At 42.1% G+C, this 21,376-nt stretch overlaps 1 protein-coding gene across 7 annotated transcripts; it reads left to right on the forward strand.

Annotated features, from left to right (window-relative positions):
• Positions 1–1,821: 1,821 nt before the first annotated feature.
• On the forward strand, positions 1,822–20,914 carry phldb2a (pleckstrin homology-like domain, family B, member 2a). 7 transcript variants are annotated; one of them, XM_075487721.1, is made up of 18 exons: positions 1,822–1,906; positions 4,740–4,854; positions 6,866–7,833; positions 8,602–8,874; positions 9,767–9,817; positions 11,520–11,654; positions 13,249–13,386; positions 13,995–14,141; positions 14,822–14,932; positions 15,021–15,110; positions 15,226–15,363; positions 15,705–15,804; positions 16,081–16,279; positions 17,182–17,272; positions 17,352–17,498; positions 18,674–18,893; positions 19,013–19,098; positions 19,279–20,914. In XM_075487721.1, the coding sequence occupies exons 2-18, from the start codon at positions 4,800–4,802 to the stop codon at positions 19,417–19,419; spliced, it is 3,090 nt and encodes a 1,029-aa protein (XP_075343836.1). In that variant the 5' UTR covers positions 1,822–1,906; positions 4,740–4,799; the 3' UTR covers positions 19,420–20,914. The 7 variants fall into 7 exon arrangements, with proteins under 7 accessions (XP_075343836.1, XP_075343838.1, XP_075343839.1 ...); XM_075487723.1 differs by having other exon boundaries at positions 16,084–16,279; XM_075487724.1 differs by having other exon boundaries at positions 14,040–14,141.
• The last annotated feature ends 462 nt before the right edge of the window (positions 20,915–21,376 follow it).

Raw genomic sequence — 21,376 nt, forward strand, 5'->3', positions numbered from 1 at the left:
GATTTTTAGCCAAACACAGACTTGCACTGTTTGTTTTGAGGTTTTGAGTTGACCTCAGGCCGATCTTCCTCTCAAACTCTTTGGTTTGGTCTTCTAGATTAACTGTGCAAACAGCCGTGATGTGGGTCATTTATGATCCACATCCTGCAAATAAAGCTTTCACAAAAATGAATGGCCTTGGGAATAGTTAATTTGGTCATTAGGGGTCACAAGATGTGCTCTGAGCAAACGTACGTGTACAGCATCTGAGTGTGCGAAGCTGTTGGGATGCAGGCAGGTGAGAGAAGAGCTCTTTGGTAACTGCACATAACTGTGAGAAAGGAACACTTTCAACTCTAGAAACTCAACTGAAACAGACAAAGACTGAAAAAGGAGTTGACGAGGCTAAAGTTCATTCTGAAGAAAATAAACAGAGATTCACATTTCACACCGAAGCTTCACTGTTGACTTTGCTCTCTGGCTATTGAGTGGGACACATACTGTAAGACTTTTCACGCTATGACTCAGACTTCCCTACAATTACCAGGGACGATCACACACCCCCTCCCTCAATCACACTAATTTCTCCTCCATCCTTTTTGCCTCTTCCCATACTTTTTCCACGGCCTCTTCTCAGAATCGCCCGACACATGTTTCCAGTCCACGGTTTGAAAAAACGCTTGCACATGCAACAGTTTGCAGGAGATGTGCAGTCAGGTTCAAGTCATACCTTTTTTTTTTCTTTTGGACAGGAAGTGCTGTGACATTCCAGCGCTCTCTTACAATCAAACTTTTGTTTTTGGCGATAAATTTAAAGCGTCCCAGCTCTCATATAAGACCCTGCTGAGATTTATACGTGTCATTTTACTTTCCTGAAGCAGTAAAGAACGTCAGAGGGAGAAGGGAAGGCAGGCGTGGGGTGTGTGCGAGTTTAACGACAAAGACCCCGGCTCTGGATCTGGAAGCAATCATCAAGTCAGGCTGTGCTCCGCAGCCCCCTCCCTATGATGTAATTGGAGTTTTTTTGTGTGAAGGATCAGGGTGGTATTCAGTGGGTTTGAGGAGGATTTTTTTACAAAAGTGGCTTTTCATTCATTCTGTGCTATATGTACCCATGACATGATAAGGATCACATCGGCAGGTACGCTCCACCAGAACAGCTTCTTACTCTTTGTTGTCGATGGGGAGTGACATTGGCCCCGTTTCAAACACAAGCAACGGGGCCTCCGCCCGCCTCCGCACATACTGCTGAAACAACACTCTAAAAGTCAACATTTTTTTACAACGTTGAGCCCACTCTTGATTTTTTTCTTCAGTAAAGAACACACAATGTGGGAGGGCTTCGCTGTGTGGTGAAAAGCTGGCAAAGTCTCATTTTTCCCTGCGAACAAATTGAATCAACAGCCAGCGACTGTTGGCAGCAGATGTGGGTGAGATAGAGTTTGAAAATGCAGAATGGATACGGTCACATGACGACCACAGGCTCGCAGTGATTCACTGCAACACGAAATCACATGATATTGATCAGTGTGAGGTCAGAGGTCAGAGGCAGCTGCTGAGAGAAAGAAAAATCCTCTGATTGGACAGTTTAGATATTGACTTCCTCTTTAGAGCCTCCACATATGTTGATGATGCTGCTTTTAGTCATTCCTTCTTGTTTATTTTTGCCCCCCCCCCCCCTTCTTCATCGCTGCAGTTCTCTTCTCAACCAGAGGGGGGCAGCAGAAAAGTACACTCCCCCCCCCTCCGGGAGAAAAAACTCAGCAGGGAGTTGGAGGTGGGAGGGGAGAGGGTCTCCTGTCTGCTTCTTTGTCATGCAAAGACTTTTACTCCGCCGTTTCAGACGGAACGAGGACTTCAACTTCAGCAACAACAGACGCTCGTCAGAGATCTTTTTGAAACTATGTAACTGGGACAGAAAACAAAGGTCAGTCGCTTTTCTCACGTGGGCAGGTCGTCTCATCACCTCTTAAAGTCTATTCAAAGAGTGATGCTCCGGGGAAGCTGTGACAGGCTGTGCATTACTCTGCAATGCCGTTTAAATGCTGCTTAAATACTGCATTCACCGCTGTTACCAAGTGCGTGTGCGTGTGCGTGTGCTTGAGTAACGCTGACTAAAATGTGATCTTAATGTCCACGGACCTCACTGCTTGGAAATAATGCAGTCATTTAAAAATATGTGACAAAACACCCGGGGTGGCGGGATCAGACAACTTTGAGATGGAGCTACTCGGTTATTTATAAGTTTTCATAACTTTTAAGTTTACTTCCAAAAGTAAGCCAAACGCTGTAAATACTGCACAGTGTGCAAAAAGATTTCAAACATCATCATTAAACCAGTTTCAGTTCAAACTAGAATCAGTTTGCTTTGTCAGTGCATCCAGTCAAAAACATTTGCTTATATTTGTATTCTTCTTATATTTACGGAGTTCCTGTTTAAACCTTCTATTAGTCTCTAAACTACTGACTATATAGCTGCTGTGTGCAGTGTTTGTTGCATGATTTTTCACAGACTAATGTTACAGTTTTAAATAAAGTAAATGAAACTTTTCATAGTTGCAGCTTCTCTAATGTGTTGTTCCCGTCCATCTGGGTCACCTGTGTCGCTGAAAACTGAATATTGATGTTAATATTGATCAAAGTTTTGAATATTTTGCCAGGCAACACACATTTAGGTCCCCTGGTCAGATACATTTGCACGGGTATTCTTGATGAATTAAGAAAATAGTCAGTTGTTAGTCTGTTTTTGCTCGGTAATGAAAGCTGTGCTTGTCAGAACAATGACTGATATGTTTAAGACGGCTACAGGCAGGACCTTTAGCACTGTGCAAGTATTTTTCCTCAGAGTGTTACCCCACGTTAGATGAAAGGCACCTTATCAGCGATCATTCCTCAAACTGTTTACATCTCCTTGTGTATTTGTGTTGTTCACCACCCTGCTGACCTGGGTGATGCAGTATCCCCTCCTGCTCTCGTCTTCAGGCTGGGGATTTTCTCCCCCTCTATTTTTTTAGGAGGTCTGGAGAGTGAACTCATGCTGACTGGATGTCTGACTGTGTAAGAGGATACCCTGCTTCCTGTAGGCCCTCTCTCCAGACAGCAGGATCAGAAAATCTTAGATCAGCCATCTCTGTCTTTCTCCCAGCTGTGTGTGTGTGTGTGTGTGTGTGTGTGTGTGTGTGTGTGAGAGATCTGTGGATTCAGGAAACAGTAATATCTGACTTTTCTTTCTTTTTTTAAATCCCTCTGTCATGTCACTGGAGCCTAAAATATCCTTAACCATTGTGATTGTAGTGAATCATCACCTGGAGTGTGGGAATTTTTAGAGTTTGTTGGATTTTCTTGACGGGTTTGTTTGTTTTAACTTGAATGTTTTTATTCTTTTTCTGCCAGAAAAAGATTTTCACTAGAAGAGCTTTTGATTGGCTGGTTGTGTATTGTTGGGATAATCATCCAATCTACAGATTAAACATGCATTACTATGACGGATATTCTGATATTGATTGTATATCTGTGGAGCACAGAATGAAAACTATAGATAGTTTAGAATAAAAAGAAGCATGCAAAAAAAATACAAGCATGTAATTGTCAAAGGACTAATGATTTCAGCATGAGCTGCAGGACGCATCGGTCCAGGTTTACCCCGCCGTTGACTCTTGCTGCTGCTGCCTCAGTGAATGTGGAAGTCTGAGGGAATGCTTTCAATGAGTGGTCATGAGTCTGGGGCTCAAACATCATTAAGGTGCAGAGAGCGGCTTTTCAGACTTTAATGGGAACACTGGTCCAGACATAAAAACTTTCCTCTGGATCTGTTTTAATGCTTAGTCTTTTGGAAAGTCTTTTTTTTTTCTCTCCTTCACTTAAGAATATGCACATCTGGAATCCTGTTGTGCAGAACTCTGAGGGACAAGTTGAATTTAAATCTGAACGATCAAAGTCTCATGTTGTCTTTTGTTTACTCGTATTGTTTTCTTGACAAAACAATTCTGTTGTTCAGTGTCCCAGGAGGGAAAGATATTCATTTGCATTCCCGTAAACAAACACTGTCACTTTTTAGAGGTTTGAGCCTTTGTGGCAGCAGAGTTTACTATATTTCAGTGTTTTTTAAGTCTATTCCACATCTCTCTGTCTTTGTACATTTAGTGTAGATCAAAGATATGACTAGGCTAAAACAAAATGTCTATTCTCAAGCCAAATTCTGTTAAAGTTTACATGTTGTTATGTTAGGAGCAATAAGACAAATATTTCCATGAGCAGGAACTCTGCTCATACATTCTCGACTGCCCAACTGGTCACTACACAGGGTCATATTGCCTATATAAGAAGGACACTGACAAAAGCCTGCATGAAGTAGATATGCATAAATACCACGATGGACATGTGTTTTATATTGAAATGCCTGTACGTCTTAGAGTTAACTGAACAACATCGTTTCACAGCCCAAAAAGATGTCATTCAAATTGTATTGCTTACAGTTAACTGTCAGAGAGAGTGTTATCTAATTATGTTAAATTCTTTGTGTTTTTAAGGATGCATTCAAACTAATTTCTACAACTGGGCTAAATATAGCCAAGACATTTCTGATCTATGCTGAAATGACATTTATTTGTGTCTTTAGCTGAGTGGATGTTCTATTCTTGGTGTTAAAAATGAAATGTTCCCCGTCAGAGCTCATAGACACAATACTGAAATTATGTCTATATGTGTAACTGCTCTTGTGGGGGAAGAGTTTCATATTGATTTCTTCTCTTTTCACGCAGAGGTCCCAGCTGAATCCTGCATCCTTAGCTCAGATCCATCTGAGTCGGGGGCTCACTGTGATGAACAGAATGCTTCCTCAAAGGAGTGCTGTCGCCACACTGGGCTACAGTTCAGGTACGAGTCGTTTGTTTGGGGGTTTTCTTTCATTATATTTAGATAAATCAGCTGGAAAGCTTACAGTAATTTTACAAAGTTCACATGTTAACTGTGTTTTGTTATTGTTAACTCTGATTTCCCTCTGGATTAAAGAGGTGAATGACATTAAACATGGCTAATATCCTGTGGGATGGATTTAGAAAGATTTAGAAACATTATTTTTATATGTTTTTAAAGAATTGTAGCTGTCCTAAAGTGTCAAACGAAGTGTAATTATTTGTACTGCCGATCCAGACACTCTCCTTACTCTGCTTGCTGAGGTATTTGGTTGTCCTCAGGGTTTCTGTTGCAGTCGAGACTATGATGTATTCTGCCTCGTCTTGGTCTGCCAGCATTCTTCCATTTTTAGAAGAGACTGAACCACCGATTGAACCAGTGTTTGTATTGGGCTCAGAATTGTATGAGCATACATTCTTCACTGGTTTTTCCCCCCTCTCACTCAGCACTTACGTGATAACACGTCTTTTTGCTGAGCTCCCGACTCTTAAATTTGTTTCAACTCCAATCCAAAAGAGCTGGGACGATGTGTGAAATGTAAATAAGGACAGAATGACGTGATTAGCACATCCAAAAACAATGAAGATGGAAAAACGTGTCAAATATTGAAAGTGAGACATTTTACTATTTCATCAAAGATAATGATGGCAGCAACATGTCTGAAAATAGTTGGAACAGGGCCCAGTTTACTGCTGTGTAACATCCCTTCTTCTTTTAATAACCATCTGTAAACACGGGAGAACTGAGGAGACCAGTCGCTGGACCTCTGAGAGAGGAATGTTGTCCTTTTCTTGTCTGATATTAGATTCTGGTTCTGCTCAACAGACTCGGGCCTTCTTTGTCATGTTGAGTGTTTCATGATGTTCCAGATGTGTTCAGCCCGGTCCAGACTCTTCTACAAAGATCATGAGCAGCCAGTATTGATTTTTGGCAGTGTCCCTTGTGGGCATAGATGTCATCAGATTCTCTGAGCTTTTGATGGTATTATATCCCGTATTATTGAAAGTCTTTGCAGTTTTATGTTGGGGAGCATTATTCTGAGATTGCTCCACAATCTGTCGATGCAGTTCTTTTGCAGATGGCTGAACCTCTGCTCATCTTTACATCTGAAAGACTCTTTAAGGTGTTCTTTTTCTGCCCAATCTTGTTGCTGACACTACCTACCTCTGCACATATATATATATTTTTTTTTTCCAGGTACAGGATATGTATGCTATGTAGACTTCCAAGGGTGTTGTGTTTTTGTTTTGTTGATCTAGGTTTTGTGTTGTACGTCTGGCTTGATGTGTATGTTGTTGCTGGACTGTAGTTTTGTTTTTTTGTTTTATTTATCTGTTTGTTTGTAAACAAAAAAAAAGACTGGGTAGATACTGAAAAAGAATACATTGCTTGCTATTCTTACCATGTAACTGTAATAATGTAACAGTTAGTTTTTTACATCTGTCTGAAAAAAAACATCAAGAAAAAAAAGTATGTACTGCTGCTGTCACATTTAAAGGGATAGTTCACCTCTTTTGACATGAAGCTGTATGACATCCCATATTAGCAACATCTTTTATGAACATCTTCTTACCCCCTGCTGCGTCCTGTGAGCCGAGTTCCAGCCTTGTTTTGGTGTTGACGAAGGTAGTCCGGCTAGTTGGCGGGGGTTTAAAAAATAAAGCGTTTTGCTTTTCAAAACAATATGTGTTCAAAAGAGTAATACATTTGCATCACAAAATGAGCTGGACTACCTTCGTCAACGCCAAAACGAGGCTGGAACTCGGCTCACAGGACGCAGCAGGGGGTAAGAAAATGTTCACAAATGATGTTACTAATATGGGATGTCATACAGCTTCATGTCAAAAGAGGCGAAATATACCTTTAAGATGTAAGGGGGGGGGGGGGGGGGGTTGCTGCAGGTGTTGTTCATTAAACCTGTTTAATAACATTTGAATAAGATTTTTATTCTCTGTCAACTATTTGGTTTCAGCAGACTGTGTGAAGATCGAGCACAGCAATGACTCGGTGGGGGGGACGCTGCTGAGGGGCTCCCGCTCTAAGGCAGAGCTTCAGGATCTGATGGAGACGCTGCAGCGGAGGAAGAGCGCTCTAGAAGCCAGCCTGAGGGCAGCAGAGTGCAGCCGCAAGTACCTCAGTGTGCCTTCAGCTGTCGGGACGCAGTCCGCGAGGCCGTTATCAATCCTCAGCAACACGGACCGACCCCCACCTGCCACCAGAAACTTTTCTTACATCACCAGCAGCAGCGTGCCTCCATCACCACGTCAGGGCGAGCGGCAGCTCAGCTCTAATGGCTTCCTCCGTCACTCCCATTCTCGCCACCAATCACAGGACAGTCTTGTGCTCTCCAGCACGGCAGATGGAAGCTCTCTGCTTTCCTCCTATGGCGAGCCGGGGCCTCGTTCTCCCAGGGTTAAAAGCGGAGCGGCCAGTATGCCGTCCAGCCCTCGAATGGGCCGCAGGCTCTACTCTCAAGGCAAAGCTGGAGGAGACTCCAGGCAGAGGAAATACTCTACTGGCTCCCTGAACAGCTTGGGGATGCACAGCCGTTCTTTGCCACGGCTGCACAACGCAACAGACCCGCCGGCTCTGTCGCTGCCCTCCCGTCACTCAGTAGGCTCCCACAGAGGGGCGGTCTCAGCGGGACAGCGGCGCAGTCTGTCCTCGCTGGAGCAGCCACCAGATGTGACAGTACCAGCAAGCATGCCCAACACACCCAGGAGGTCCAGTGTGGCCTCTTTGAGCTCTTTGGGGGTAGAGATCGATGGGAATGGCTTAGATCTGAGCTTCGGAGAGAGAAGATTGTCCTTTGGCAAGAGTGGGTTGGGTCCAGGACAGAGGGTGGGCAGCATCAGTTCTTTGAATGGCAAAGAGGAGCTGAGAGATTACCACCAGCACCAGAGAGATGAGCGACTCAGGGAGCAGAAAGTGCAGAGACTGGTGAGTCGTCTTTCCCCAACTCGTCCACATTGATATACCTTGAACAGTTTACTAACTACGGAAGCCCAGAGCAGACGTGGTACATATAAACTTTTTTTTGATGGTTTTCTCGAGATAACGAGTTAATTTACCAATGGTTTTTGAGGCCACTTTTTCTCCCCAGTCCGCCCCTGTTTCTATGTATTTCTGGCAAAGGTTTTTACCATTTTTACCCCCCGTTCATTGAAAACTGAATAAAGTAGCCTATGAATCAAACATGGAATGTGGAGCGTTTGTGAAAAAGCACAAAGCAAATCCCGCTGGTGTGACAAGCATTTCGTTTGCTCGAGATAAAGAGTTATTTATCTCGTTATCTCGAGAAAACGATAACGGCACCTCTCGTGCATCATTGGGTAACCATGGAGACGGCCTGGTCCCCTCAACTGGTCACTGATGAAGTCGACTATATCAGCAGGATCACTGAGGTGTAAACGCCTGTTGAGCTGCAGTCGAGCCAGCCGTCTCCTTAAATGACGCCGACTGATATGAAAGTTATCTCTACAAGACAAACAAATTGCGAACACATAAAACATATATAAACAGGGGCGGAGTGGGAAGAAAAAGTGGCCTCGAAAACCATCGGTAAATTAACTCGTTATCTCGAGAAAACCATCAAAAAAAAGTTTATACGCACCACGTCCGCTCTGGGCTTCCGTAACTAACACCTGCTTGTAGAATAACTCAGAGACTGTGCTGCTGTATGATCAGTTCTGCATATCTTGTGTGCAGGAATGCCAGCGTCTGGAGACCATCTTAAACCTGTGCACCAAGTTGGGACAGGTGGCAAGAGAGCCAGCGGGCTCAGCTGTTTCCGACCTGCAAAAGATCAATAAGGAGTTGGAGAAGCTGCAGGTGTCAGACGATGAGTCTGTATTTTCTGACTCCCCCAGCAGCCCTGCTCCAGAGCGTCCGCAGAGCAGCTACAGAGAGGCCAGGTCCCACTCACCTGCTGTTAGCCTGAACAGCAGTGCTCCCTCTCCCTCAACTCATCACAGAGCCAAAGTAAGCTTCAACAAATGCATTTCTGACCAAGTTAACGAACACGAAACGCATTTGCTTTTATAAAAACCTTTTTTGCAAACATTTTATTGGTGAAATGATTTTAACAAATTGCCAAGCTGCAACCCAGTCTGCATTTCCATCCATTTTTAAATCCTCCCTTTGTGGGATTAAAGGATTTAATCTCACATGGAATAAGTATTTTAGAATGTAGAATAGTGTCGAGAGTACAGTTTATTAGCTCTTTGTGGTAAAATAATGAACATGGCATGCTGCAGTTTCACAAGTTAGCAACAGTTAGCTAATGATGACAAAAAACTGAATTTTTTTAAGTTGATTTTTTTACACTGATCTTTGTTGTTAGAATTTTTTTTTTTTTTTTTTTTACACTTGGTTTTTCAAATTCAAAGTCTGATTTTGATGCTGTAAAAATTCAATATTAGATATTCGTATTCAAACTCTGATGGCACAGAAAAACTTCCATATGACAGTCACAACAAATACACAGGGAGCAACATTTAGAGTCATTTCTCTGACACTCCTGTTGGATTTAATGTTGATAGTTTCTTTTTTTTCTTCTTCTTTGGTGTGAGCTAGATTTCCACGTACATTTTTGAGCATTTATCTGTGAAATACACCGATAGAGGGTATGCCCCTTTACTGTTAATCTAGCCATGCCAAGAATGCTTGAATTGACGGCCCCTGAGAGGCAAAGCATTCAATTTGGCTGCCCCTGCTACCTGTGAGAGTGGGAGAACTGCAAATCATTATCATCTTAAATTAAAGGCTGTTGATCTCAATCTGTGTCATTCCAAAGATTCTTTGGTCCACGGACTTTAACGTGCAGCCAAAAATCAGGTGTTCTGATATTCATATGTGCATAATTTCTGTACAGGGAGAATTCATGAGGCAAGTCTGGACGCATGGTCCATTCAGAAAGGGATTTGTAAGTGAAATTAATTTCATTGATTAAATGCCCGTGAGGAATTGTATGTGAGAGATTTCAACAAATGTGACAGGGATGTAGAATACCAGGAATGGTATCTACGACAGAATGACTCTTAAGTTTAGAGAAGTCCAAGCTGTAATGAAGACAAATGAGCCCCCCCCACCTCTCTGTGGAATGCTGTTGATAGTCTGTTTACCCTTGTTTGTTTACCTGTTGTAACGTCAGTGGCATTACTTTCCCAGTTCAAGTTAAATCGTAATTCCTGTCCACATTTCTACAGAATTTTATATGAAATTTGGTGCTGATTTGCCAAGTTAACCCATATACTGAATGTCAGTATGTGACCTCCACATGTGGGAAACTCTTAGCTCACATGTAGCCAGGTTTCATGGGTCGATGTTGTTCAAATGAGCGTTTTATCTAACATTTGGTTTAGACAGAAGTTTTGTTGAAAACTGAAACTGTAACAAACAATATAACCTCTATTTTGTGGTCACAGTTTTACTTTAACTGACGTTTAGGTCGACTGCAGCTAACAGCTATTTAGCTTTTTGTCGTAATTACTGTAAGAGCGTGCAGTTAACGGTTTGTACATTTCCTGTTTATGTGGGTTGTTTAGACACATAAACAGGGTATCAGCTTGCAAATTGAGCTGATCTTTTCCTCTCATCACTTCTTTTGGACAGTGTAGAGTGGGAAACATCAGTGCACATCATGACAAAAAATAATCCAAATGTGTTTTCCACAAACACAGAATATACAGCATTTATCCCAGGCAGTCCACCTCCTGCAGTCCAGCAGTTTGTTTCTTTCTACTCCGACATTGTGTCTGGTTTTAATGAAGAAGTCCCAGTTTTGTTTCAGCACTGAGCCATTCAAGCTCATGAAGGAGGGGGTAACAGGAAATGACTTTATCCCACTGAGAATTAGTGTGTGCATGTGTTTATGTGCGTGCACGACTGTGCATGGGGGTGTATTTGCATGGCAAAGAAATGCTTTTTTTTCCAGATGTGTTGAGTTTTCTGTTCAGGTGAAGGGGATGGAAAACCTGTAGTTTTACCCAGGGTATCAACAGCTTCAATGCAAAAGTAGCTTTTTATAAAATCCCATTTCTTAGTTGCAACCACCATCTCTCCTGTGTGTCAGTTGAGGTTTACAGGCTCCAAATACTTCTCTCACATCTCTTGCATTCCCCGTGAAAAGGGCGCTCACAGCCCATCTGAGAAACTAGAAATCGCAGAGCTGCTGGGCACATGAGCCTCTTGGTCAAAACATAAACTTTCTTTCCCTGAAGAAGAATACTTTATATCACAAGATAACACTAATTCACTCAAGAATGAAAGAATGTTTGTTGGATTTTGACAGATGGTACAATATGTTGGAGCGCTTTGGCGTGACTGTAGGGCAGTGTACTGATATAGATTTCCATTACATCCAGTGGAAAAGAATCCTGCCTGTGTTCCAGCTTTGGATGAGTTAAAACAGCAGCTGCTGTCGTCTAATTCATTAAAAAGCGATGCTATGGACCAGCAAATTGTGTCAAACAAGGAAAACCGTCTGTTTTCATACACAAACTTGTGACTTCTTGTTGAGATGGCGATGGTAAACCATTTGACATTTTAGCTGTGTGCGTGCATTTGCAAATGTTGAAACTACTCGTAGATCCGGGCTTTTATTTGCATTCCTGACTTCATTACAGGTCTTGGAGAGTGTGCAGCTGAAACAGGAAGTAACTCATATAGAGGAAGAAAGAATTCAAGTTCTGAACAACATAGAGGAGCTGGAGCAAAAGATCAAAGACCTGGACAACCAGATGGAGGAGTCTCTCCGAGAGGTACTCGGCACAGTGATTTATACAAACACAGCTGACACCAGAGCATTCAGTGTTTTTGTTATCTGCGCTGAGATAAACTGACGGCTTGATAATGTAGGAGCACTGAGCAGCGCTTTATAAAAGATGGACATGTGCACATATTACAGCAATCTGGTTATGGTTAGGAATCAAAACTACATGATTAAGGTTAGGAAAAGAACCCAGTTAGGGGTAAAATACATTCTTTCTAGGGCTGGGCAATTTTTAATCTTATTAATCACATGATTTCCCTGATTAATCACGATTAATCGCATTTGTACGCAAAATCCAAAAATGAATTCAAAAGTAGTGTATAGCTTTTAGCATTTAGTTTTATTTTAAATGTGCTGCCATATGAATGAAAGTGCCATAACATTTGTTGTGCAAACACACCTTTAACATCAGCATCTTTCTGTAGTTTTTATGTAGAAGCCTCGCTCCACTGTCTGTTTCCTTGAATGACTTGCTGGTATCAGTTGTGTGTTTTGCCTTTAAGTGATATTTTAGACTGGAACTACTACGCTGAGAAGACAATTCAACTTGGCTGTAAATGCAGGCGGTTTTTTTCATTTATTTTGAAATACGTGCTTTTATGTTGAAACAAGTAAAACAGGAAGTAGCGCCGGTTAGCTCCGTGAGCTTCACACCTGTAACGGTGATGTTACCTGCTAGTTTATTTTTATTTTATTACTCCATGCTTCATGGTGTTTGCTGTAACTGCGTGAATGTGATGCATTCAACAGACTTTTACAATAATAAAACCTGCGTTAAAGCTGTCGTCGGCAACTTTTTTTTAGTCATATTAGCCTGAACTGTCATGGGATTCTGGAAGTAGAATATTAAATAGGCTGTTTAGGAAAAATCCCGAATTCTGTAGCTCCCTCTAAAGCCTGTAAGCGTGCTTGCAAAAATCGAGTGCTCCCGGCTGTTTTTAACCAATCACGTTACCTACCTGTCAATTACAGCTTGTGCACACGCTGCTATCGAGCCCGCCCCCCTCCCCCCATTCACGCGCACGAAGGTTCTCCCAGTCAGAGACCAGATTGTTATCGGCTTCTTAGCGAAAATGGCGCAGCAGCCGAAAAACCCAAATCTTCCCATTCCTCCTTTGCCAACTACTGCCTACACATCCAAAATTTCGAAGAAGAGGAAAAAAAAATAAGCGGTCTGCCCCCAGCTTGTGTGCGCGCACACTGGTGTGAACTCACGTGCACAACCTCGTCCACAGAGGGGGAGGGGTTTGGAGCTTGTTAGAGGTTGGGGGAGGGACCTGAAAGTTGTATCAGTTCGAATTTTCCGACTTTAGACTCGGAATTTTGAAAACCTGCCGACGGCAGCTTTAATGCGCGATAAAATATTTGTTGGCGTTAAATAATTAACGAGTTAACGCGATAATAACGAGTTAACTCGCCCAGTCCTAATTCTTTCACAAACCCATCAACAATAACAAGCAGCAGGTCCCTGCTGAACCTACCATCAGCCACAGCAGGCTGGCCCATACGTGCCAACACCTGCCGGATTGAATATAAATGAATCCATTGGGAGGTTTCCTCCCTTTTTCCTGCCTTTCCCACAGGTGGAGGTGGAGTGTGCTCTGTTGGATGGAGAGCAGGAGTCTGAGATGGCCCAGCTGCAGAGGGAAAAGGAGCTGCTGGATGAACTCAAGGGAAAAATGCACAGTGTTGATAAGAAAACCAATACAGAGAAGCCTCAGGTAAAGGAATATTTCTGGCACCTACAGCCAACCAAGATAAGCCTCGTTAGTCTGTCCTTCTGCTGGATATTTGATGAGGAGCGTTCAGGGTTGAGCGAAGGGAATGCTGGAAGTAGGGCTTACGTTGTGGCCATGAGGTTTGTAGAGATCAAACCCACAGCTCAGACAAACTGTTGAGCATCTGTTCAGTTCAACCACAACTTCTGAGAAAAAGATTCAGTTACATTACCCTTAAAGCCAAACAAACATTTGGGTTTTCAGTAGGAAGAGCTTACGGCACCAAAACAAAGGAAGGGTCACAAATGGGATTTTCCGAGCGGCTTGAGAGGCATCACTAACTTACCAACTGTCCAAATAATCACCTTAAACGTGTCGTCACTTTGATTATTATCGATATTGTGCAGAGCGACTTAGACCTTATATCATTTTGAAACAGGTGGTTAGTGAAATGCTAAAATCTTAAAGATGAACTGTCATTAAAAACTGTGCTGAAACACAAACACCTTATTTCTTACCCCCAAAGTCGTCTAGATTCCCAACTGTAATATTCTCAGCTGTTCACATACTTTTACTCGATCCTGGTATATATATATTCTGGTGTCTCTCAGGAAACTGAGGAGCAATCAAATAATTTGGAGGATTTGGAGTTTCAGAAGCTGGAAAGAGAAATTAAGCAGGACGAGGAAAAACAGAATCAGAGCCAAGAGCTGCTGCGAGAGATCGCAGAGTGTCAGCGTCTTACTGTCACACGCAAGGTACGCTAAAAGAGAGGCTTTATGAGTGTGCATGTAGAATGCAGTGCATGTATAACACCGCTGTTACGCTGCCATTGCATCACTCTAACATATCCCTTTGGAGCGCTATGACAGAATGGATGTTAATAAGTGTTCTGGAAAGAAAGAAAATCAGAATTTGTGCCTTTTTGCAGTCTAGTTGAAGCCAGAGGCTTCTTCTCAATGAGTGTGCAGAACTGCGTCTGTTCTGTAAACCGTTACAGTGGACACCTTCGAGATTTACATTAAAAAATAATAAAGGATTCTGCTGGTCTGATCAGAGTAAATAACCTGCAGCCAACTGGCTGTCTGAAGGCACAAAACAAATCAAATTCTGCCGGCTCTTTGGACAGGTTTTTGTAGTGATCTTTATCATTTTTCTTTTTCTGGAATTCTTTTCTCCAATTACTACCTTGTGTTTTGTTGTCATCAATCTTACTGCAGGTTGTGCATGAAAATAAAGCTGCAAAGCATGAACTAATTGCAAGAAAGCATCAATGGTAAGCATGCAACGCTGAAGACCGAACAAATCCAGTGTATTTTTCTGTCCAGTGGAAAACTAAAAGAGGCTGAAGATCTCTACGGTGTTTGCTTCAAAATGCAGCGCACGTCTGCCGCACCTCCTGATTTCACAAGGTTTCACGCTGATTTATCTCTCACAGGAAAGAATCGCTACTCTGAAGAAACAGTCCTCGCAGATTGCTTTGCAGGCTCAGCAGGAAAGAGAGAATTTTCAGAGGGAGAAAAACAATTTGCTCATCATGCTTCAGAAGGTGAGAAAACGATCTGCAAGCTCATAGGCTATTTTTTCAATAGCTATTTTTTTGGTAAATGAAGGTAAAGAGTGTCTTTTGTCTGCAGGAGAGAGAAAAACTGGTGTCGTTGGAAGGAAAGTATGCAGAGCTGTCTGAGCGGCAGACCTTCACCAACAACCCTGTGGCTATCAAAGAGGTAACAGTTACAGTAACACTGGAATAAAACTTTATTTCCACCCGCAGCTGTTTCACTATCTTGACTGAGCCATGTTTTCATTACAACTTTATGCTTTGTGGTTCTTCTGATGCAGCACTTGCAGTCTCTGAAGGAACGGAGAAGAAGTAACAAAGAAAACTCTGCCCACCCAAGTGAAAGCCTACCTCAGAAGAGGAGCCAGCAGCTCCTCAGCTCTTACGGCAGATCTCTGGGACGCACACTTCCTCCCAAGGTCTGACTGGTTGGATACAGCTGAAACAAATAGAGATGTTAGGATCTTTGAAGAACTCCAGTTTTCTCTCATTTAAAGCATTCTGTAATACAACTGTAGATGCAAAGATTCAAGAAATGACATCACTCCTTTGGATTCTGGCTTGCAAAAGAGGGGATTTCTTGCCTTAGTTATTTGCATCTTGAAAGCTTCTGTCCCTGGAGAGTGATCCACCCAAACAGGAATTATAACTCTCTGTCTGGCTCGCAACACCCGACCCTCTCAGGAAGTATTTATGCAAGTGAAGGAACTTTTAAAGTTGTGTAAGTCATAAAGTGTGTGTCCTTTTTTTTCTGTCTTAGGCCCACCTACCTTTATCCCAAAGCTCCAGCTGTGGCAGCGTCATCCCACAAGGCTTCAGCTTCTCCCCTCGGGAACTGAACACCCGCCGTCTGCCCAAGAGTGAGTCCGAGTGACAAATGGTGCATTTTGTTTGGTTTTAGTCGTAGTTTTTATCCAACTCTGAGCCTCAAGCTGTGTGACTGCATCAGGGCTGTAAATCCTGTGGTGATGTTACCATCAGTGGCGCTGCACAAAGGGGGTAACATTTAGTCCAAACCTGGTATCAAGGGCCTAAAGTTTAAAGTTTAACAGACTCACTCTAATTTTGGGCTTTAGCATTAGCTCGTGCATGCTGTGGGTATTTTCCTGTTTATCTGCCATTTTCCTCTCTGACAGCAGGCAACAGCCATGCACACATGAACGAAGACCGACAGAGACAAAGTGAGTTTTGCAGCCAGATGGTCTCAGAACCCAACATGTTCCTGGACTCCTTCTCTTACCCGGACAACAGCCAGACCTCGGACACCGTCAGCGTGGACAGCTCTGACAGCCTGGAGACCAGCTTCTCCGCCTGCTCCCCCGACAACATCTCCAGGTCAGAGATGACATGCATAACTTTATGTGAGCCGTTGCTTAAACTGGTATGTTTTTTTTGCTTTTGTTTGATTAACACGTTAAAGGAAAAACCTGAGTCAAACGTAGGGAGATTTCGTGGCCCTGTCATGCTTTTGGGAGCACTTTGCCGCCATAATAAAAAGCCAAATGAGGGAATATCATTTGGAAAAATTGTGCTTCATCCCCTGAGTAGAGTCCTACATACTCAGAGAAGTCAAGTCCTGGTTCATTACAGCTGATCTGACCCAACACCTAGAACTGTCACCGCTATTTCTGTTCATTTCTATGCGCCTGTTAAACTCTGTACCCACAGATTATTTATCGATGCACCCAGCCCTTATAACGAACCAAAGCAGTCCACAGCAGTACGTATGAGTGCAACGAGATTACATCATTAAAAGGGTGTATCAGTTAGTCATCTCTGTCAAACGGTGGAAAACAAAGCACAAATACTACATTTTTGTCAGTTTCATACCAAGTGATGATTCTAATGATGATAGTAACTTGGTAATTGTGACAGGCCTAACAGCACATTATACTTTGTACATTAGACACAGAATGTCTGCAGAGTAAGGTTCAGAGTTTCTCTGCAGATGTGATGTGTAAGTGCAGATGTCTGTTGACACATGGACTCAGTCTTAGTCTGAGCCTTGGCAGAACACACAGGAAGTAGAACATGATGCCAAAACTCTGCTGTGGAAATGGGAGTGTTTTGTTTACTTTGAAAATGGTGGATGAGACGAGACGCTTTCTCTGTTTTTCCTTCAATTTGTTGCTTATATGTTCCTCAGATAAATATTTCTTCCCTCATCATCGGTTGACAAGTTCTTCTTGTGCTTGACAACTTGTGTTTTACTCTTTTTTTTTTTTTTTTTTCATCAGTGCCAGCACGTCCAATATGGCGAAGATTGAGGAGATGGAGCGTTTGCTCCGTGAGGCCCAGGCCGAGAAGCAGAGACTCCTTGAACATCGGGTAATGACCCGAAACCTAAACAAAAGTTTGTGTTTGACTGTGGGCGTCGTTTTTATTCGCACGTGAATAAAATGTGCAGGAGCGGGAGATGGAGATGCGCAGGCACGCTCTGGAGGAGGAGCGAAGGAGGAGGGAGGACCTGGAGAAACGCCTGCAGGAGGAGACCAGCAGGAGGCAGAAACTTGTAGAGAGGGAGGTGAAGCTCAGGGAGAAACAGAGATCGCAGGTACTCAGAGGTTGAAAGCTTACATCTTCTTTTCCCTTCAGCTTTATGTAAATAGTAGGGCTGGGCAGCGATTAAAATGTTTAATCTAATTATCTCATGATTTCCCTGATTAATCACGATTAATTGCATTTGTACGCAAAATCCAAAAATGAATTCAAAAGTAGTGTATAGCTTTTAGCATTTAGTTTTATTTTAAATGTGCTGCCATATGAATGAAAGTGCCATAACATTTGTTGTGCAAACACACTTTTAACATCAGCATCTTTCTGTAGTTTTTATGTAGAAGCCTCGCTCCACTGTCTGTTTCCTTGAATGACTTGCTGCTATCAGTTGTGTGTTTTGCCTTTAAGTGATATTTTAGACTGGAACTACTACGCTGAGAAGACAATTCAACTTGGCAGTGTTTACAGATGACTTTGGTTCTGTCGACTCCGCCGTCTGGAAGAACTTTAAAATGAAAATGGCCGAGTAAAAGTTCCGTACCCTTCTCCATGTTTGGTGGATGCTTCTTTTCCGGTTCGGCAGCAGACAGCAACAGACTTTTACAAAATAAAAGCCTGTGAGCAACAGACTTTTACAATAATAAAATAAATAATAAAACGGGTGGTTTGTGGTGTGGTGGGTTGAGCAGGCGCCCCATGTACAGAGGCTATAGTCCTCGCTGCAGCTGGCCCAGGTTCGAGTCCTGCATCAGACGGCCCTGTGCTGCGTGTTGTTCCCCCTCTCTCAGCCCCCTGCTTCCTGTTTCTCTGAACTTTCCTATCCATGAAAGGCACAAAAGTCCCCAAAAAAGATACATTTATTTATAAAATGTATTAAATTTATTTATAAAATTACAAAATGTATTACATTTATTTATAAAAAATAATTTTATTATTTTTTTTATTATAATTATTATTATTATTATTATTTTTTTTTTTAATACTCTTTTATCGGTTATATGTGTAAAAACATTAGAAAAACAAAACTGACAACTAAACATACAAATTATTATTTTTTTATTAATCAAAAATAAAACCTGCGTTAATGCGCGATAAAATATTTATTGGCGTTAAATAATCAACAAATTAACGCAATAATAACGAGTTAACTTGCCCAGCCCTAGTAAATAGCTTTAAAATGAAGCAGAAAAAGGTTTATGCTTGATTTACAGTGTTTCATTGCTTATTTTATAGTCCCGGCTGCTGACCCGCTACCTTCCTGTGAGAAAAGACGACTTTGTTCTGCACGGTCACATCGAGGCAGCGGGACACAACCCAGATGCCTGCTTCCATCTGGCCATCACTGACAAAACCTGTCGAGGATTTCTGGTCAAAATGGGAGGAAAGATCAAGACGTGGAAGAAACGCTGGTTCGTCTTTGACCAGAATCGCAGGACGCTCACATATTACGCAGGTTTGTAGCTCCGTCTCTCAGGTCTGATGCTGCTGATGTCACTTTGAAGCGAGGAAAGGATACTTGAGATGCTGGGAACGAGCTTTGATCCCAGTTCTGTTTATGTTCTCTACATGCAGACAAGCATGAGACCAAGATGAAAGGAGTCATTTACTTCCAAGCCATAGAAGAGGTGTACTATGACCATTTAAAGAATGCACACAAAGTAAGTGTGTGTGTGTGATTTGGACCATGTGGCATTGTTAACACAGGCTTCATTTTTGTTTAATATTGACATCTGTTTTTCCTCTTCTTTTCTCCCTCCATTTATCTTCCTCCCTCCCACACTCACCTCTCTTCATCCTTTCCCATTTTTTCCCAAATGACGTTCCCTCCCACACACAAGAGCCCCAACCCCTCGCTGACCTTCAGTGTGAAGACCCATGATCGGGTATACTACATGGTGGCTCCATCTCCCGAGGCCATGCGCATCTGGATGGATGTTATTGTAACTGGGGCTGAAGGACACATGAATTTCATGGTGTAACAGTGCTGGCTTTCAATTCCTTTCGTTGGCATTTCGTCAGACGAGGAAACTTGCAGCTTTCCACTCTTATCGGTGTAAAAGCAAGCCGAGACTGAGAGCTGGATTTTCATCAGCTCAGGTGGCTTTTGTTTTTCACTTGAAGGCAATTACGAATGAGGAAGAGGACAACCTGTGTTGGCATGCATGCTTTATAATGTGATGAATGAAAATATCTGACATACTGGTTTCAAAGTTAAGCTTTTTAGTTATTTTCTTCAATCCCTTATTATTAGTGAGAAGCTTAATTTTTCTGTCTCCTTAAGAAAGCCATACATGATCAAGAACTTAACATCTGCACCATTTCTAGTCCACATTGTAAACTGTGGCCTTTTGTATATAAGTTCAAACCAGTTTCCTCCTCCTCCCTAAAGCTTCTGCTTTAACTCCACCTCCTCAGTGTTTCTTTGTCACTGTCAGATATATTCGATTGTGTCTTTGATCCCAGACAATCCCCTTTGTGTTTGTGCACATTTGTTAAAACTCAGAGGTATCATTTCTATGATGTCACCACATTCAGATGAAATGAGTGCGTCCAGGTGACCCATATAAGCTGACCTTATCTTATCTTTATAGCAGGGTTGAATGTCCTCCATCAATATTCCTTCAAATCAGGTTTTTGCATCACTTTCATGACAAAGAAATGAATTTCTCTTTCTTACAGAAATGTAATTATTGAAGGAAAGATGATTGTTGGGACTTATTAAGCCTTTTTTATTTTAAATTGTTGACCCACGTCACACTCACAGATGCACTGTGTTGCACACCTGTGCAGCTGGCTCCCTCTGTCTGCAGAGGGGGCTGAAGGCCTGATATGATGAGGCCATGTTGTGCAGCAGTGACATTGCATGTACTGTGTCACCCACGTGTTCTTCACACTGAAGCGTTTCATTATGTTTCACCAGCAGAGGTCCTCAGTGTAGAGTCATTGCACGAGGATGACGTAATGCCCTGACTCATTTATATAAATGTGCACTTTCTGAAGGAAAAGAACCTCCATAATCCATATTCTTTATGCTATCAGATGTTAGATATGTGCAGTTATAAGCACATGTATATCAAGCTTTAGATTTGCTATTCGGAAGCAAATCAGTTTTTTAAACTTTGTTTTTTTTAATGCATTTATCTGATTTGTATATTCTCTGACTGTCTGCAACAGTCCGACTGTTTTTGATAAAGACGAATCGCTTTAACAGCACGGTGCTGGTTCACAGACTGCAGAGCTGGAGGTTGAGTGTTGGTTAACAGATCAGGCTGCACAGCTGACAGTGTTACAGATGAGTTGTTGCCTTCAGAGAGACGTGTTTGTCAGGTAAACCTTTGCAATTAATCTAATCACAGCTTTTAGATATTTCTAATGCATTTAATGCTTTATATTTTGTATATAAACATATTGCAAATTTATGCTTCAGGTTTTTATACTCCATTTGTGTCATGAATAAATAATTGTGATTTTGAATTCTGTCTTTTAAAATGATATGATTGCTTATTTTGTCAACACGAACACGGGTTTTCACAGGTTTACAAAAAGCTGTGCCACGGTGGTTAGGTGCACTCGTTAATTGTTAAAGAGAGCTCCGTATTTTGATCTGATGTAGTGGGAATCGATGGTTTGTTCAGCCAGTTTTCCCTTTAAAGAGTTTATTTTAATGTTAGTGTAGTCTTTATTGATAATTATTACTATCGCTGGGGTATTTTTGGAAAAAAAAAAACTAGATATTCTGTAAAATAGGCTGCAGTTGAAACATCAGATATCACAATGATTCCATTAAACAAAAAGAAAAGCTGGGTGTACACGCTTGTATGTGTGCTCATAAAGGCCCTCATGGTTTAAACTCCTCCCCCTCCTCACACATTCAGTCTCTCATTGGTTGACCTAGTGGGGTTGGCATGGAAACGCAGAATGAAGCATGCTAAATTA

Source organism: Odontesthes bonariensis, chromosome 16 (genome assembly GCF_027942865.1).
Source record: "Odontesthes bonariensis isolate fOdoBon6 chromosome 16, fOdoBon6.hap1, whole genome shotgun sequence".
NCBI classification, from domain to species: Eukaryota; Metazoa; Chordata; class Actinopteri; order Atheriniformes; family Atherinopsidae; genus Odontesthes; species Odontesthes bonariensis.